This window comes from Acinonyx jubatus, chromosome D1, assembly GCF_027475565.1.
Source record: "Acinonyx jubatus isolate Ajub_Pintada_27869175 chromosome D1, VMU_Ajub_asm_v1.0, whole genome shotgun sequence".
Classification (NCBI taxonomy): Eukaryota; Metazoa; Chordata; class Mammalia; order Carnivora; family Felidae; genus Acinonyx; species Acinonyx jubatus.
In genome coordinates, this window is record NC_069390.1 from 52,164,731 (window position 1) to 52,183,241 (window position 18,511).

Genomic DNA, 18,511 nt, shown 5'->3' on the forward strand with positions numbered 1-18,511 from the left:
ATGAGGCTGAAGGACACTTTGTATATCATGAGTGTCATGAATAAGGCACAAGGCATGATGGGAGTACTTCAGAGTGCCTTGTACATCATGGCAAAGACTTTTGATTTTATTCTTTATATAGTAGGATGCTCTTCAGAATTGTAATATCATGTTTATATATTTTTAAAGATAATAGGTCCACTCTCTTAGGCAATTTATTAGACAATAAACAATATGTAGGTGAAAGGGAAGCAGAAAGACCAGTGAGTAGGTTATTTAAGTGGTCCAAAGGAAAACAGAATGTGTATTGGCTACAATGGTGGTGGTGTAAATGACAACAGTCAGAAGTCTCACTAGAAAAAGGGAAAGTCCATTGCCCAAAAGAGGAGTACAGTTGCAGGAACAAGTTTTTGCATGAGGGAAAGGAAGTATGATTCAGTTCAGAAGCAGATGAGTAAACTCTAAATAGGAATGAGGCAGACATCCACTGTAATAGGAAGGCACAACCTATGGGTACCAATGCAGTCTATTTTGTGGTGGGAAGATGAGTAAAGTATCATTGGGTTTCTTGTTTTTCTTACAAAAAAGAAAGATCATCTTCTGAATTTTGAGGAAGGAGGTATGCATATTGGGAGATTAATGATAAAAGCAATAAAATGTCTAACGGGATGAAGTATGAATAGAAATACATTATGGCTGCCTGGCTATACTGAGAGCTCATCTAAGGACTGTGTAAACCAGAATCAATGATCATGCTGTGTGTTTTTTGGAAGTCATGTTCAGCTGCTCAGGTATAGATATAAAACCAAGTTGGATTATTTTTTTAATTTTTTTTAATGTCTATTCATTTTTGACAGAGAGAGAGAGACAGAGCATGAGTGGGGGAGGGGCAGAGAGAGAGGGAGACACAGAATCTGAAGCTCCAGGCTCCTGGCTGTCAGCACAGAGCCCGATGTGGGGCTTGAACTCACAGACGGCGAGATCATGACCTGAGCCAAAGTTGGACGCTCAACCGACTGAGCCACCCAGATGCCCCCAAACCAAGTTGGATTTAACAAGGATTAGTCTTTTATTATATTAGTACAATTAGGGGAATAAGCGCAAAGATGTGGAATATAAGCACAAGGAAGTGATTATACTGATAGAAAGTGTTTTCTAACCTGTGAGGAGGTAAGATGGTGATAAGAAAACATGGTAGCTTTGATGGATTAGAAAGCCTAATATCAGAGGATTATAGAAGTGGAAGGCACTAGGGAGGGTCAACAGGAAAAATGTAAGCTTAGGTATAAGAGAATGGATCCTTAGAACAAGATTTTAAAGATGGCTATTCTTGGGGCAGCTGGGTGGTCAGTTGGTTAACTATCTGACTCTTGATTTTAGCTAAGGTCATGATCTCAGGGTCATGGGATCAAACCCTGTGTCAGGCTCTATTCTGAGCATGGGGCCTGCTTAGGATTCTCTCCCTCTCTCTCTCTGCCCCTCCCTGCTTGCTTTCTCTCTCTCTCTCCCTCTCAAAAACATTAAAATATTAAAGATGGCTATTCTAGTGCTCTATTTATGATATTGTGAATGGCTGAAGTAGTGTAGACAAAACAACCATTGAGAATTGAGATCAAGAAATAAAAGACTAAGCTTTTTATCAGCTTGTCTATATGAACCAATTATAGGCAATCATTATGGCAGAAGTAGTAACAGAGGGAAAGGCAGTAAGAAAGGTACAAAACATAACTTGATAGGGAAGGAGGCTGAAGTTATAATAGGTAATTGCTAAGAGAGTAGGGAAAGGTAGTAGGGAAAGGCAGCCTGAATTTCAAAGGGGCCTGTATTTTTCAAGTGGAAGGACAAAGATCTAGAAAGTACAATGAGGAATAATACGGCTCTAACACATTCCTCATTTTCAGACTCTATAGTCTGTGAACAACAAAACTTATAAAAACAGCTTCCATTTGATGTGGCTGCACAGAATGTAATGTGCTCAGAACATAGTCTGGTTTCTGTTAGAAGAAGAAACTAAAGTGAATTTTCAAAAAAAGGGAAGTTTTTGACAATAATCTATAAATTCCAAAAAGTACAGTGTAAAGATTTGAGAAGTGATGAGTAGGTAGGGAGCTGAATATAATTAGGAGATGTCATAACTATTTGGTAATTGAAATTCTGATCATAAAGACTGACTGCGAAGGCTAAGTTGGCTTAAGATGACAATAGAAAACAGGAATGGGAACTATGATGAGATTTGTTCTGAAGGTATCTGAGGGGAAAATGAATGTTCAGATAGAATTTAATTATTCTGTTCAGATCTAATTTATTGTTTTAATGTTCATTTTGAGAGAGAAAGAAAGAGAGAGTAGAGGAGGGGCAGAGAGAGAGGGAAAGAGAGAATCCCAAGCAGACTTTGTGCTGTCAGTACAGAACCTTGCACGGGGTTTGATCCCACAAACTGTGAGATCATGACCTGAGCTGAAATCAAGAGTTGGACGCTGAACCAACTGAGCCACTCAGGTGCCTCAGATTCTTCTGTCTCTTTAATGGTACCTCCCACCTCTCTCTTCATATTTCCATTCTCATTCTGCCTCTGGGTCTTATTAGCTCTGGAATACATAGACACTAGTTAATGCCCTGTTATTCTCTCTTTTGAATACTTAGAAAACCAAACCTAGTCAAGTTTCAAGAATGTGGAAGAATCTAGCAACATAAATTTTGTGGAGTCTTTTTGTAGCAAATTTAACAAATTGATTTTGAGTGTCACATTTTAATTGAACTAAGTATGACTAAGAATAATTTGTAAAGGGTGTTGTTCTCTGAGTTTTAACTGTCAGATCATAAACATTTTAACTGTAGTAGTCAGTTAGGGTCAGATACCTATATGAAAAGCAAAGGAAATTTTTAATCTTTTGTATTTGTTTGTATGAACCAATTTATAAAATTGTATAAATGTATGCAACTTGTATAAATTTGATTGTATAAAAACAGTAGTGATAATATGAATGAACCAAATCCTAGGAGGAGAATTAGAATGAGGCATGCCTATAGTTTTTTAAATCATGCACAAAATTCTTAGTATAAGCAAATTTAATTGTGTTCCTACTACATTTAGGGAAGTCCTGACGGTCCTGGTTTGTGGTACAGAGCTTAAGTGCAGAGTGCATTTCAATAACACTGCAGATAACCTGAGACGTGTATTTCTGGAATCATATGTTCTAAAGGAGTACCTTAAGTATCCAGGCATTCCCCTGAATTGTGTAATAAAAATAATAACCTGTGATAGTATTAGTGACACAAATAATTCTCAGGATTTATCCTCTACAATGGACTTCCAACTAAGAAGCTCCTAGCCTTATGACTAGATAAATGTCTCTGTTTTCATCTTAACCTCTTCTTGAATTGTACAGGATCTACAGACTCTCTTCAGCAAACCCCATCTGGGATGTTGCTTGATTGTATCAGAACTAGCTGTTGTCAGGGTCTGCACGGGCAAGAGTGCAAAGTCCTTTTAAGTTACACCCTCTATCACTACTTTCCAAGGAGGACTATTCCATCTAGTACATTCTACAAAATGCTAGTGACAGTGTTAACTTTATTTGGGCAAAGATTCTTCACTTTGTGTTATTGGTCCCGGTTGTCTTCCCCTCCCCCCACCACACACACACCTCTATTATAAAAATTAGCTTCTGGAGAGCCTAGGTGGTTCAGTCAGTTGAGCATTCGACTCTTGATTTGGGCTCAGGTCATGATCCCAGGGTCATGGGATAGAGCCCCACATCAAACTCTGTGCTGAGCATGGAGGCTGCTTAATAGTGTCTTTCTCTCCCTCTGCCCCTCTCCCCAGCCTGTGCTCTCTCTCTCTCTCTCTCTCTCTCTCTATATATATATATATCTCTCAAAATAAAATAAAATAAAATAAAACATTTTTTAAAAGTTAGCTTCCTTTTAGAAGGCTAAGTTTAAGACAAATTTCCACCATAATGCAAACATATGCATACCTACTTCTTATAGGAATCATAAATCATCTCCATGAGTGAAACTGCTATGAGGACTTTCTAAATATATTTTACATGATAATATTAAGTTCCCTAAAATGTGGGACTATGAGTAGTGGCTATAGGCACAAATTGGATTTGCATGACCTGAAAAATACATGAAATGGAAAACATGTGGAAGATGAAAAAAAATAGATACAGTACAGGCAGGTATTTGTGAAAGGGGTTCTTGCTTTATTGCTTAGAGTGTCTATGGAAGGTCTTTGGAAGGAAAGAGAAATTCAGCTAATTCATGATAGGAACTGAAGAATGAAAGAGGACAGTGGGCTGATTTGAAGTAAATCCCTCATGGTTAAAGGCAATTCAATCTACACATGAATGAGGGCTAGTTGAAAAGAAATAAATATGCACAATTCATAAAAAAAACTGCAAAGGACTGTCCATCAAGTGCATTGATGGGAGCTAGTGGGAAGCAACCATCTGATGGTGTTCTTATTTGAACAATATATCTTTCACATGTCTGAAAAGCAAAGAGACCCAGAAGGAGAAACAGGATCATAACCAGAGAGTGGATTCCTGGAAGATGGACAACACGTGAAAGCAAAGAAACTCAAAGGAAATTTCCCCCAACAGCTAAGCCCTTTTACAACAAGGGGTGAGTAAGTATATTTCTTCTCTAACTAGGAAGCTTCCCAATGATATGATCATGGGTCTTGTATCAAAAATGTTCATCCTTTAATCAAGAATAAAAATATTTTCTCCTTTTCTAACTCAGAAGTCCAGAAAAATTGTTTGAAGTGTAGAGTTGCTGAACTGGGACAGGTGAGAGGAAAGGTCCACTACAACATCCTCTATCCAGAAAAGAAGCCTGAGGCTCACCTCACAAAGAAATGAGTGTGAAAACAATATAGATGTTTAGAGATAGATCTGAAGCCAGAATGAAGACTCCATTTCCCCAGAGAGGTATTTTTCCATCTTTCCCATCTCAGCAAGTCATTAAAAGCCAAACTGGTAAAAAAAAAAAAACAAAAAAAAAAAACAAAAAAAAAAACAAACAAAAAACAAACCAACCACCATGCACGTCTCATTGACAGATGTCTAAATTTCACTTAACAACCACCAACAGTATCTATGATGCTAATCTTCAACCATTCCAGCATCCCGAACTTCACTTTGATGGGCATACCAGGTTTAGAGTCACAGCACTTGTGGTTATTTATTCCTTTCTCCTCCATGTTCTTGGCTGTCCTCATTGTCAATGGTGCTATTCTCTTTCTGGTGGCCACAGAGCCCACATTTCACATCCCAATGTACCTGCTCCTGGCCTTGCTGATGGTAGCTGACCTCATATCTACTCTGGCTCTATTGCCCAAGTTCCTTTGCCTCTTCTGGTTCAATGATGGGGATATAGCTGCCAATGCCTGTTTCACCCAGATGTTTTTCATCCATGGAACATCTGTGGTATGATCAGCCTTACTTGTCGCAATGGCCTTTGACCGCTTTGTGGCTGTATGTGAGCCGTTACGCTACAACACAATTCTGAGCCATTCCTTAGTTGGATGCCTGGGACTGATGGCTCTGGCAAGGGTGTGATTCTTATCCAACCCATGCCACTTCTACTTCAAAGGTTGACATTCTGCCACATGGTCATTCCTCATACCTACTGTGACCACATGGCTTTGGTGAAAATGGCTTGTAACCATACCAGACCTAACCATATCTATGGGCTCTTTGTGATTCTGCTAGTGGTGGGACTTGATCTGCTGCTCATTGGCTTCTCTTATGGCTTCATTCTTCAGGCCTTGGTATGTCTCAACTCTCAAGATGCTACCTATAAAGCTCTCAACACCTGTTCAGCTCACCTCTTTGTCATTCTTGTCACTTATGTTCCTGCACTCTTTTCGTCTCTCATGCACCGCATTGGTCACAATATCCCACCTCATGCTCGTGTTCTCCTTGCCAATCTCTACCTTCTTCTACCCTCAGTGCTCAACCCCATCATCTATGGTATAAAAATGAAGGAAATATGGCACAAGGTGACCAAATGCCTTTGCAGAGGACCTGCATAGACTATGAGTGCTGACAATATACCTGTGAGTAAATAAACAGTGAGAACAACTGACAGTGCTTTGCCCAACCATCCAAGACCCAGTTATATCTTTAAATGGGCTGTGGAACATATAGATCAGAAGTAACATTTGTGTGTGGTGGTTTCCCACATTCTGGCTTGTTTGTTTGTTTGTTTGCTTTGTTTTGTTTTGGCTTGCACGAAGAACCGATGTTTGTCCTTTCATTGAGCTATGAACTAAAAAAGGAAGAGGCCAAGATGGCTCTTTCTATGTCTGTTTAAACAGAAGTGCCTTTATGGCACAGGTCTCCTGATGACTTTCACATCTGTGTTCACGTTCATCAGCTACACACAAGATTTTTCTGTAGATGAGCCAAGATCATCTTTCCTTGTCTTGCTGGAAAGTTTATACTTACTTTGGCTTTCTATTTTCTAATTTTTAAATTCTGTGTCTGTTTCCAAAGAATGTCTTACTACTGAAAGCACCTAACATACTCACTATCTTTGGATACCACTTTAACACGGAAATTTGTCTTTTCACCAGGATTATTTCTAATGCAACAGCAGTGCAACATGTTCACGATATTAATTAGATGATTGTGATGATTATAAAAAAAATGGATGAACTTGAAGATGACATATAGACACAGGTTGTGGGATTATTGAAATACATATCACAGGTTTCGTTGCAAGGGAAAACATGTGTCTAGATGCCTAATTCGAAAGACTTCTGTGACCAGGAAATTTACCTTAAAAAAAAAAGATATATGTTAACAGGAAGCTACCTGTTCCTTAAGTGATATTCCAGGGTAACTCGGATCATGAACAAAGACCAACTTATGTGATGAAGCTTTGCCACTTTGAAATATTTGAGTCATTGTAGTGCTTTCTATCTAATCATTTTAAGTACATAGTCATCATAGGGTCAATTGCATAATGTAATAAGGCAAATACAAGATTGGATATTTAAGCAGAAATGACTCCATTTCCAAAAAAAAAATTTAATGAATCCATGAAATATAAGAACTACTAAAAAATAGGATAGTTACAGTTTTAAAGTTAAATAATTGTTATTATCGTAAACTCAGGAAAAAGAATCCTAAATTTTTAAATCCTTTTTAAATCTCTATCCTGTGCTTGAGATTCTTAAAAAGATAATGACACTGTGAGAAGGAGTTGTGCATGTACTTTTTATCCCTAGCCAGGACTTCTGACCAATCCTGACCTCCTCTCTACTCTGTTCAGCTCACCAGTCTATAAACCTTAAGAACATCCTCAATTCATGTGACTTTGACAGAGAGAGCCCTCTGTACTAAATACCCCTTTTCCTTCAGTTTCCACTGGTCTTGCCTAGCTTTCAGTGTAGGGGGATGCCTACAAAACGGGAGTGAATCATATTATCCACACAAGATAATCTGTGCCATCAGATTATCTCTAGCCTGTTCTGCTATTTGTCTCTCTTAGTAAAGAAATATCCTAATTCATTCTTAACTATGAAAGTATTTTTTTGTATAGAGTGTGTTGGGGAAGTTTGGACTGAGGGGAAGGAAAAAGGGGAGAGTCAGGTAGCTAATCTATAAAGGCTTCCCTGGCCTTTTTGTACTTCATAACCCAGATTTCCCATCGAAGGTTGGAGCAGAGAGAGGATTTATGCCTGATACTGACTTTCAGCCACCATCATGGTCAACATGTCAGAGTTTTAAAAAAGCAAGAAAATAAAGGACTGAGTATTCTACTGTCACCAATATAATATCAGTGATGGAGAAGAATGATATCACTCAAACCTTGGATAAACATGTGAGGATACTGGGTAATAAGAAACCATAAAGTTCAGGGCAATAGCTAAGGTTGAGGTAGTTCCATCCTAGAATAGGAGTGAATGGAAGAGGCCTATCTTATATTTCTCACATTCTATCAATTTCAGCAGAAATACCATCTGTTTAAGTGGCTCTGTGCCACTAGGCTAGTTATGCTGGGTTTTTTAATATATAATAGCTTAGGGAACCATTTCAACTTTAACTTGTTATGTAATAATATCCATTTTGCAGGTAAATTTACAGAAGTTCAATTTCTTTGTAATTTTCCCATAATTAAACAGGTAGTAAGTGATTGATTCTAAATTCTCTTTTTGATGATAAAATGTCTTCCCATGCTATTATGCCCATGTTGTCTCTTTAAAGATAACCAAGAAGTTGTGCAGCAAGACTAAGTGTAACATTGATCAAGAATGGTTAATCAGGGGCGCCTGGGTGGCGCAGTCGGTTAAGCGTCCGACTTCAGCTCAGGTCACAATCTCGCCGTCCGTGAGTTCGAGCCCCGCGTCAGGCTCTGGACTGATGGCTCGGAGCCTGGAGCCTGTTTCCGATTCTGTGTCTCCCTCTCTCTCTGCCCCCTCCCTCCCCCCCATTCATGCTCTGTCTCTCTCTGTCCCAAAATAAATTTAAAAAACATTGAAAAAAAATTTAAAAAAAAAAGAATGGTTAATCATAAAAACATGGCAACTATTATGTGCCTACCTCATTCCTAATACTCATAATTAAGTAAGAGTATGTACGTTGTAGAATAAACAGTTGTCACTATTTGGAAAACTGAAAATATCTTCCTCTTCTAGTTACACTGTTTTTAATGCCCCACCTCACCTCCATCCAATCTCCACTGTTATGATACACGTTGTACCCCTAGAAGTTGGCTTTGATGGGATGCATCAGCCAGTCACCATGACACCTGCCTTCTTTTTGGGTTTGCCCAAGAGAACTATGTTAGTCTGGGTCCTCAGAGAAGGAGACTCTATGACAAAATTAAACATGGAAGAATTTTATTAGTGGAAATACCTGTGTGGATGAAGCTAGGGAGACAGGGGAGACTGGGAAAATCATCAGACTACAATCCAAGTTTGACCATGAATGAAGGAGGGAGAAACTATTGAGTGAAAGCAATCTGGATTTCTGTGCAGCAAAATCACTGGGAAGTCTTGAAGCTAAAGTCAGAAGACTTTTTTTTTCTTAACCTTCCAGGTGTGGCTCTGCCCTTAGTATCTCCAGGGTCAGTCCTAATCATTGCCTGGAAGCAATCTCTGGTAGGCATGACTTTGGCAAGCAGAGGGGCCCTCATCTGGTTACTTTTTCTGTAGGATGAAGTCTGCAATCTACCTTCTCCTGGCTGCCATAATTTACCCTTTATACAGCTCAGCTCTACTCCCCACGGGTTCAGGAAGTTCCCTTCTCCCCGGAGGGGAAGCTCAGAAGACAATAGTGGGATGAATTCTGCAGTCGATCTCAGGGCTGCAACTAATGCTCATCATTGCCTTCCTCCACTCTCCAATCTGGATTTCCCTCACCATTGGCTATCTCCAAGGCAGGTGTTGTGACTTACCTGTGTGGCCCCAAACTTCATTCTGAAAGTGTCTAAACACTTGAGGGTCATATCTCCTTTTTAGTTCAGGATGTTTTCACATGTTCATTTAGTCTTATGATAGGGCAAGGGAGTACCAGTATGTACCCAAGTAAATCACCTGGTTTCACATGATTCCTTCCTGCTGACTTGAGAAAGAAGCCATACCTCTTCCTGCTAAAGTGGAAGGAAGCCCTGAACCTTCAAAATTCTACTGGCAAGACACAGGCTAAAAATTACTCAGCTGCAAACATATGTAACCATTCACGAAAAAGTAAGGATCACTAAGGGTGAAACCATGAACCGAGAAGATAGAACTAAGTTCCCCACAGGGTGGAGCCAAGAGTCCTAGAGAATTAGCCGTAAAACATAAAACCTAGTCAAGGAACTCCAGCTAGAGTTTGCTTGCTCAGCTTCTTCTACCCCAATACCTGAGACTCCATTCAGATGTGCTGCCTCCCTCATAGTTTATGAGAAAATTGTTTATTTATAAGACCATTATTTATACGAACATTAGCATAGTTATCTATAATTTGTTTTGAGACTTAGGACATCTCAAGACAAAAATTCCTCAGTGGAGATAAGGAAAATGAAGAGGACTTGGCATTAAATTAGCCTCCAAAGACTTGAAAGCCAAGCAGAGAGTGATTAAAGCTTGACCAGGATATCAATCATATGAACATTGTTCTAATTTTTGCATGGCTAGAAACAATTCTATAGGCATGAAGGGTAAACTAGTCAGTTAACATATTTGTCATTAACAGCACTGCAACTGGTTTCAAGGGTTAATTGCTGCAAGCTAATGCACACCTTGTGTGCTGACATAAGTCCTTTGGTTGCAGCAGAACTCATTTGCTTTCCTTGACAACTGCAGACCACTAGCCTTGAGGAGTAAAGGGCCAGAAATTTCCCACATAAGGCCTAACTATACTCAAAACAGCCACCAGGGATGCCAGCAGGTCTGTTCAGGGTCATGTCTGCATACAACTAAATACCTGGGCACCTGTTTCTCTTGCACGTAGCTCCCCTACCTGCCCTATGCCTTCCTTTAAATCCCTCTAGTTATGCCTGGACAGGAAAGACAGGCTCTGAGACATTAGTCCACCATCTTCCAGGGTTGCTTGCTTCTGGAATAAAGCAATCTTTCCTCACCCACCATCATTTATCTCTCCAGTGTTGATTTTTCAAGCAGCATGCAGCTGAACTGGAGTTCGGAACCAGTTCGTTGTCCAGTAATATCAACTGTCACATTTTCAGCAAGGCCACAGGAGAGAAGTCAAGGCCACAGGAGAGAAGTCATGCTGCAGTAAACACAATCAACCATAGATTAATAACACTTGTGAAGAAAGAAAAATACCAGTGAGAAAAGAAACACAGGCTTCCTTTCCATGCCTTCTCTGATTTTCAGTTTCCCAAGTTTTCACAGAACCAGGTGCTGCTGCCAATTTCCCAGTACATTTTCCCAAGGTGTGCTGTGTTCAGACCTTAATAAATCTTTAGCCCATAATTTCAGCAAAACAAAAACAAAAACAAAAACAAAACAAAATAAGGCTACTCATGTTTAAAGAATATCTCACCAAAACAAAACAAAAAAATATTTACAGCATGTGGATTCCCTTCTGTATCTCAAATCCTTTCAAATAAGATTAAAAGAAAATCACTCTCAGATCTCAACAAAAACTAAGCCTCCTGTTATCACAGCTCTTCAGGCTAATGAATGCCTCAGTCCCCTTCACTCCTGACATATATAGGTCATTTACATCATAAGCTATTGAGCTGAATAGTTTGGCTTTGGTTTGAATTTGGTCTGTTTTGTGGAGGATTAATTATCTGACCTTGGTCCTCTAACCAGACAGGCAGGACTCTTCCTCAAACCTACTGCTCCTATTTCTTCCATTCATAGAAAAGGCACTTCCTGGTCAATCCTCATTTTTTTTCCGCCTCAAGCCTGTGCCCTTTATTTCAAGTTCTGAAATGTCCTAGCCCTTGGTATCCAACGGTTCAGCATACTGGAAACATTTGTTATTATTTCTTACCGCAGGCACAACACTCTGGAGAAGGTTCATTTCTTTCCCTCCTGGTAAACTATTGTAAGAGACTCACTTAAGTGGTGGTGATGTGGCTTTAACCATAGGCATCATTTTTACTGAATTCTGCCTCATATATTAGTTATACAATATGATGAACAACACTAGAATCTTTCTGGTTTCAGCTTCATGAAATTTACAATATTCACCATTATATCTACAATAACCTTCTAGAACGAGAAACGGTATCCTCTGAATTAATGAATTCCCACACGTGGGCACAAGACCTGAACTCCACAGCTGCCATGAGTACCTGTTCAGGACGTCCTCCTGGGCACCCATAGAAATTGCCTTACAGAGGTCTGCATTCAAAGGTTTCCAGTACAAAATCGATTTTTGTAGCTATAACTATTAGCAGGGCATTCTCAGACATTTTCTTTGTGAGAGATTCTTGTCAAACAGTGAATTCATTCAGAGGAGCAGAACAGTTGACTCTGGGAGTTTCTACAAGTAGGAAATTAGGTCCAATGCTTGTAAACCTTTACGGTCAGGAGCTTCTCCTTTTTCCTTTTCCTCTGAGAGCTGTCTGAGACTGGCAGCTCAGGTCTCCTGTGCATATTCCTTTGATCTTCATGGAAATAACCAGTCTCTTACCCAAACGTAAGGTGAACTAGCAGAGAAAATAAAGCAGTGACTGTAAATGTTAATTTACTCTTCCTTGTCCTTTCTCATTGCCCCCAATCTCCACCCCCCCCCCGTTTCCCCTGAAGCAAACAAATACAAATGCATGCTCACACCCACATAATTCTTGCTCTTACATGGTAAAGTGGTGAGCCAGTTATTTTTGCTCAATGTTGTCTCCATATGGAAACATCCTAACTTATTTTCTATGCACTCTGTGTGTTTGGTTGAAAGTACTTTTAAAAACATGATCAATATAAGTTTCCCAACTGGCATGTCAAGAAAGGAGAGAATATGTCATTATTCTAACTTCATAGGCAACGATTCTTCCTTTAGACCTTTAGAGTTACTGAGAGCAAGGAGGTCTCCTGTGACATACCCTCTCTGTCCAAGAGTGGGACAGTCAATCTGCCCAATACGACATATCTCATCACCAGTCAATACTCCCAGGAACTGCCTCCACTAAACATTTTTTCCTCATACCCACTACTGCTGGATGATCAGACAGGCTTCTGACCATGGGTTATGGTTACAGGGACCTTCTTCCAGCACCCGTATTTGGTCAATTTGTCCCGAAACTCCTTGGTTTTCACTGCATAAATAATAGGATTGAGCATTGGAGGAACAAGGAAGTAGAGGTTCCCAAGAATGGTGTGTACATGGGGTGCAATTCCCCTACCAAAGCGGTGAGTGAGAAAAGAGAACAGCGAGGGAGTGTATGAGATAAGCATGACACAAATGTGTGTGGTGCAGGTGTTGACTGCTTTATGGTGGGCTTCCTTAGAAGATAGTCGCAGTACAGCCCGGATGATAAGCACATACGATGAAGCAATAGCTGAGATGTCCAGCCCAGCAACCAACAAGGCCACCACGAGACCATATATCCTGTTGACTGTGGTGTCCACACACACCATCTTCACCACAGCCATGTGCTCACAGTAGGTGGTGGGGATGACGTGATTTACACGAAAGGGCATCTTCTGGAGGAGGACAGGCATGGGCAGAATGAAAAGGATGGCTCTCACTAAACTCACCAGGCCAATGAGCCCAATGCGACTATTGGAAAGGATGGTGGCATAACGCAGAGGTTCACAGATGGCTACGTAGCGGTCAAAGGCCATGGTCATCAGGATGGCTGACTGCAACACAGATATGAAGTGGATGAAGAACATTTGGACCAGGCAGCCCACATAGCTGATCTCACTCTGGCCAAACCAGAAGATGCACAGCACCTTAGGAATGGTAGTAGTGGACATGCCCAGGTCTGTGAGGGCCAACATGCAGAGGAGCAGGAACATGGGTTTGTGCAGGGAGCGCTCGGTGCAGATGGTGAAGATGATGGTGCAGTTCCCAAGGATGGTGATGAAGTACATGGAAGAGAAGGGGACAGAGATCCATCTGTGCTTGTCCTCCATCCCAGGAATGCCTTGGAGAATGAAGAAAGGTGGGTGACCCAGGGACGCATTGCAAACGGTCATGGTGATTCTTTGGGGAAATACCTGAGAAGAACAATAAAAAAAATTTCATGAGCCTCAAATTCCAAAAGAATCAATGTTTTCAAAATGGAAAACTCAAAAGGTGGAATGTGTAGACACTCAAAAATGATTCTGGAATCAAGCTAACATATGTCATGTAGTATAGTAGAATGCTGTCGTGTTAGAGTTATAATAATGTGGTGTAACATCTGACAAATACATATTTCATTTTGAATGTGTTATTCATGATGAACGGAATCATTATTCACACACGACATCATTTTCACAGAAATTATTATGTGTAATTTTGAATGTGTATCCATTTAGAGAATGTCACTTGAAGCCTGTGCAGCAAACGTGGATAGAAATACCAACCACTGTGACAGAGTATTCAAAACCACTCTCAGTCCACTTACGATGAAATAAGTCCACGAAAGAGCTGTTCAGTGAGGACCAAGAATGAAGCAAGTGACAGGGCTCTGGGAATCTGAGACCAGGATACCAGGATGGAAGTGCGAAGCCACCTCACCTGAACCACTTACCAGAATAGGAGGCAGGCAGAGTGTGGCAAGCTGGTCCTGGACACCTTCTTCAAATGTGTGTGTGTGAGTGTGTGTGGCTGTATGTTGCTATATCTACACATACACCCGTGTGGCTCGTGGGGAACACACTCTGTGCCCGGCATGTCTCCACTCGTCACTCTCGGCACCCACAATCCATGGTATGGCCCTTTAAGTAACCTAAGGAAAGTCCCCCTAGGTGCCCAGAATTAGCTCTTTGCTACTCCCTCCTTCCCAAACGCATACTCTCAAGGCACCACTGCTATTTTGGATAAACTTGACCCTGGAGGTTTCCCTAAGCTCCCAGGGGATGAGGCTGGTTGACCCTAGCAGTTCTGGGCATGTTCCAGTCTTTGGCAGTCCTGGAGGAGCCTGAGAGGAGACAGTGAAATTAAAGCTAAATCTGGAAGTAGAGGAGTTCCTGGCCGCTTATATTCCAAAGGCTCTCTTTCCCAGATATGTCTAAGTGTGGGAAGCCGGTAGGACCTTACTCCATGACTGGGGTAGTCATGCTCCTGAAGGCGTCAGAGGTACAGCCCCTGTTGTTGGATACCCTGGTAAAATGTTGTTAGCAGCTCTAGCTCCATCTATCCTTATTGTCTTCCAGGTTTTTTACTCTAACGTGTTTCCTAGGCCAATGGCTTTACCATAGACGTTCCCTCAGGGTATGTTCTGCAATCCCACTTCTCATATCCCAGCATCCCCTCAGCTTCTGGGTCAAGATATAGCATATTTGTTTTTCATTAGGTCAGAGGAAGAAAATTTGCCCAAAATAGTCTAGCACATCCATTGCATAATGCAAAGGACAGGTCCAACTACTCTCAAAATCATACAAAGACAATTCAGAAGTAAGACTCAAAGGGCTAGATTCTAAATTGTAATCTGTTGGGGCACCTGGCTGGCTCAGTCAGTTAAGCATTGGACTTCAGCTTAGCTCATGATCTCGTGGTTCATGAGTTTGATCCCTACATGGGGCTCAATGCTGGCAGTTCAGAGCCTAGAGACTGTTTGGATTCTGTGTCTCCCTCTCTCTCTGCCCCTCCCCTGCTCATGCAATTTTTCTCTCTCTCTCTCTCAAAAATAAATAAACATTAAAATAGAATTTTAAATTGAGATATCTAAATTGTAGTGCAAGTTCTGCCTTAGCCTAGCCCTGTAGGGAAACTTGGTCAAAGTCAGGTGTCAGCAGGAGAAAAGCAGGGGCTGAGGGAAGGAGTGGCAGAATGAAGAGCCTGGCACAATCAATACATCAACAGAAAGAATCATCAACAAATGTAGACAAGCATGGGGGTACCTGCTCATAGTCATATCCACACAGCCTTCCCTGCAGAAAGCTGTGCTCTGGTACCACATCAGAATCCTGCATCAGTCATTCTTTTTTTTTCTGTCCCTGCGAGATCCTGATGGATGACAATGACAGGTAGCAACCAGAAAGAATCCTTTCTTCCTAGCCTTGCTTTCTCACTTTTACATCCATGGTCCGGTGAATTCACTGCATAGAACCTCTAAAGAATCTCTTCTTGTAGAGTGTCCCCAAAGTCCTATCAAGTGCTGACATAGTACTGCATCCTTGACCTCTCTTTCACAACTTTTAATCTTGTTCTTTGGATAATCACACTACCCAGGGAGAATAGCCCTGGTCTGATTTCTTCCAAAATCCTGTATCCCAGTCACTAGCATCATGCTTGGCATTAGTGGGCAGATTAGAAGAGTCAAATAAATGAGTAAGTTAGTGAATAAGCAAACAAAATAATTTATTTTAAATATGAACTAATTATGTGTCATAATTTATGAGATCTTACATGGTTTTGTTTTCTAGTGTCATAAAAACCAAAAACAGAACTATATTTGAAGGCTATGCCTTCTCCTTCAAATGAATTCATAAATCAGTGCCAATCCAAACAAATTTCAATTATTCACTTTCCTTGTAATCTTGACAAAATAATTCTGAAATCCAACTGGAATAACAAATATCTGAAAATAATAATGATATAACACAGGGACTATTGTCCTACTAGATATTAAAATGTATCATAACATGGTTGTACTTTAAATAATTTATGGTACAGGCAGCATACCATAAATAAGGTATGGTACAGGCACAGGCAGATTATTTGAGCAAAATAGCATCAATACAAATGCCTAAGTCCATATACCATATGTTACATAATAAAGACAGTATCTCCAAACCATGGAGAAAATATGGATTATAGATAATATAACTATATAGAAATAACTCTGTATATTTCATATAACTCATGATATTTTCAAGCCTGTCAATGATAATATGGGTTACTCTTATTTTCATCTGTTAGAAACCGAAAGCTTATACAGAATAATATAGGATGTATCCATATATTCACAATACAGATTAAGAAATGTTACATGGCAACACAAACAGACACTCAGATCAATGGAACAGAGTAGACAACCCAGAAATGGACCCACAAATGTATGGCCAGCTAATCTTCGACAAAGCATGAAAGAATATCCAGTGGAATAAAGGTAGTCTCTTCAGCAAGTGGTGCTGGGAAAACTGGACAGCAACATGCAGAAGAATGAACCTAGACCACTTTCTCACACCATACACAAAAATAAACTCAAAATGGATAAAAGACCTAAATGCAAGACAAGAATCCATCAAAATCCTAGAGGAGAAAGCAGGTAAAAACCTCTTTGACTTTGACCACAGCAACTTCTTACTCAACACGTCTCTGGAAGCAAGGGAAACAAAGGCAAAAAGGAACTTTGGGGACCTCATCAAAATAAAAAGCTTCTGCACAGCAAAAGAAACAATCAACAAAACTAAAAGGCAACTGACAGCATGGGAGAAGATATTGCAAATGACATATCAGATAAAGGGTTAGTATCCAAAATCTATAAAGAACTTATCAAACTTATCAAACTCAACAACCAAAAAACAAATAATCCAGTGAAGAAATGGGCAAAAGAAATGAATAGACAGCTTTCCAAAGAAGACATCCAGATCGCAACAGACACATGAAAAAATTCTCAATGTCACTCATCATCAGGGAAATACAAATCAAAACCACAATGAGATACCACCTCACACCTGTCAGAATGGCTAACATTAACAACTCAGGCAACAACAGATGTTGGCAAGGATGTGGAGAAAGAGGATCTCTTTTGCACTGCTGGTGGGAATGCAAACTGGTGCAGCCTCTCTGGAAAACAGGATGGAGTTTCCTCAAAAAATTAAAAATAGAACTACCCTACAACCCAGCAATTGCAGTACTAAGTATTTATCTAAGGGATACAGGTATGCTGTTTTGAAGGGGCACATGCCCTCCAATGTTTATAGCAGCACTATCAACAAGAGCCAAAGTATGGAAAAAGTCCAAATGTCCATCGATGGAAGAATGGATAAAGATGTTATATATATATCTATATATATAATGAAGTATTACTTGGCAATCAAAAAGAATGAAATCTTGCCATTTGCAACTATGTGGATGGAACTAGAGTGAATTATGCTAAGCAAAATTAGTCAGAGAAAGACAAATACCATATGACTTTACTTATATGAGGAATTTAAGATACAACACAGATGAACATAAAAGAAAGGAAGCAACAATAATATAAAAACAGGGAGGGGAACAACACATAAGAGTCTCTCAAATATAGAGAACAAACAGAGGGTTACTGAGGGGTTGTAGAAGGGGGGATGGGCATTAAAGAATCTACTCCCGAAATCATTGTTGCACTATATGCTAACTAAGTTGGATGTAAATTAAACATTTAATTAATTAATTAATTAATTTAAAAAATAAGAAATGTTACAAAAAGAGTAAGAGACTTGGGGCTCTTTACTTGTGGGGCAAGTAGTTTACTTGTGGAGTTTTTTTTTATCTTTGAAAGATGAATTGTATCATTATAACTCCTTCAACATTTTATACTTCTTAAAAATATTTTTACCACATAAATGTGAATCCTAATTTAATGAATAACATTGTAACATATATTTTTGGAACATATATTTTTAAGCTCGTTATAAATGGTGTTATGCCATGCCAGTTTACAAATCTTTATTTTTCTCAACGTTATATTTATGAGATACACTCATGTTTTGCATGTAGGTCTGGTGAAGTACTTATTACTTCTAAAATTGTATATTTATTATTACTCAACAGAGGTACTATGAGACATACATTTTAATGAGTGAAGATACCACAATTAATTAAATTATTTGAATGCAGATATTATACTTTATTCATTGATTCTTCTTTGCTGAATATTTAATTGGTTTACAATTATTTATAATTATGGTTTACAATTATTTATAATTATAATGTTGTTATTAATATTCTCATATAAACCTGTCTTCCTGCTTTAT

At 39.6% G+C, this 18,511-nt stretch overlaps 1 protein-coding gene and 1 pseudogene across 1 annotated transcript; one reads left to right on the top strand and one right to left on the bottom strand.

Moving 5' to 3' along the window:
• The first annotated feature begins 5,033 nt into the window (after positions 1-5,033).
• On the top strand, positions 5,034-6,033 carry LOC106977786 (olfactory receptor 52P1-like; annotated as a pseudogene).
• Positions 6,034-12,404: 6,371 nt separating this feature from the next.
• Positions 12,405-13,636, bottom strand: LOC106989813 (olfactory receptor 52P1-like; the record flags this gene model as incomplete). Its single annotated transcript, XM_015088276.3, has 1 exon — positions 12,405-13,636. A coding segment is annotated over one exon (1,014 nt), but the record flags the coding sequence as incomplete, so codon positions are not given.
• Between the last annotated feature and the right edge of the window lie 4,875 nt (positions 13,637-18,511).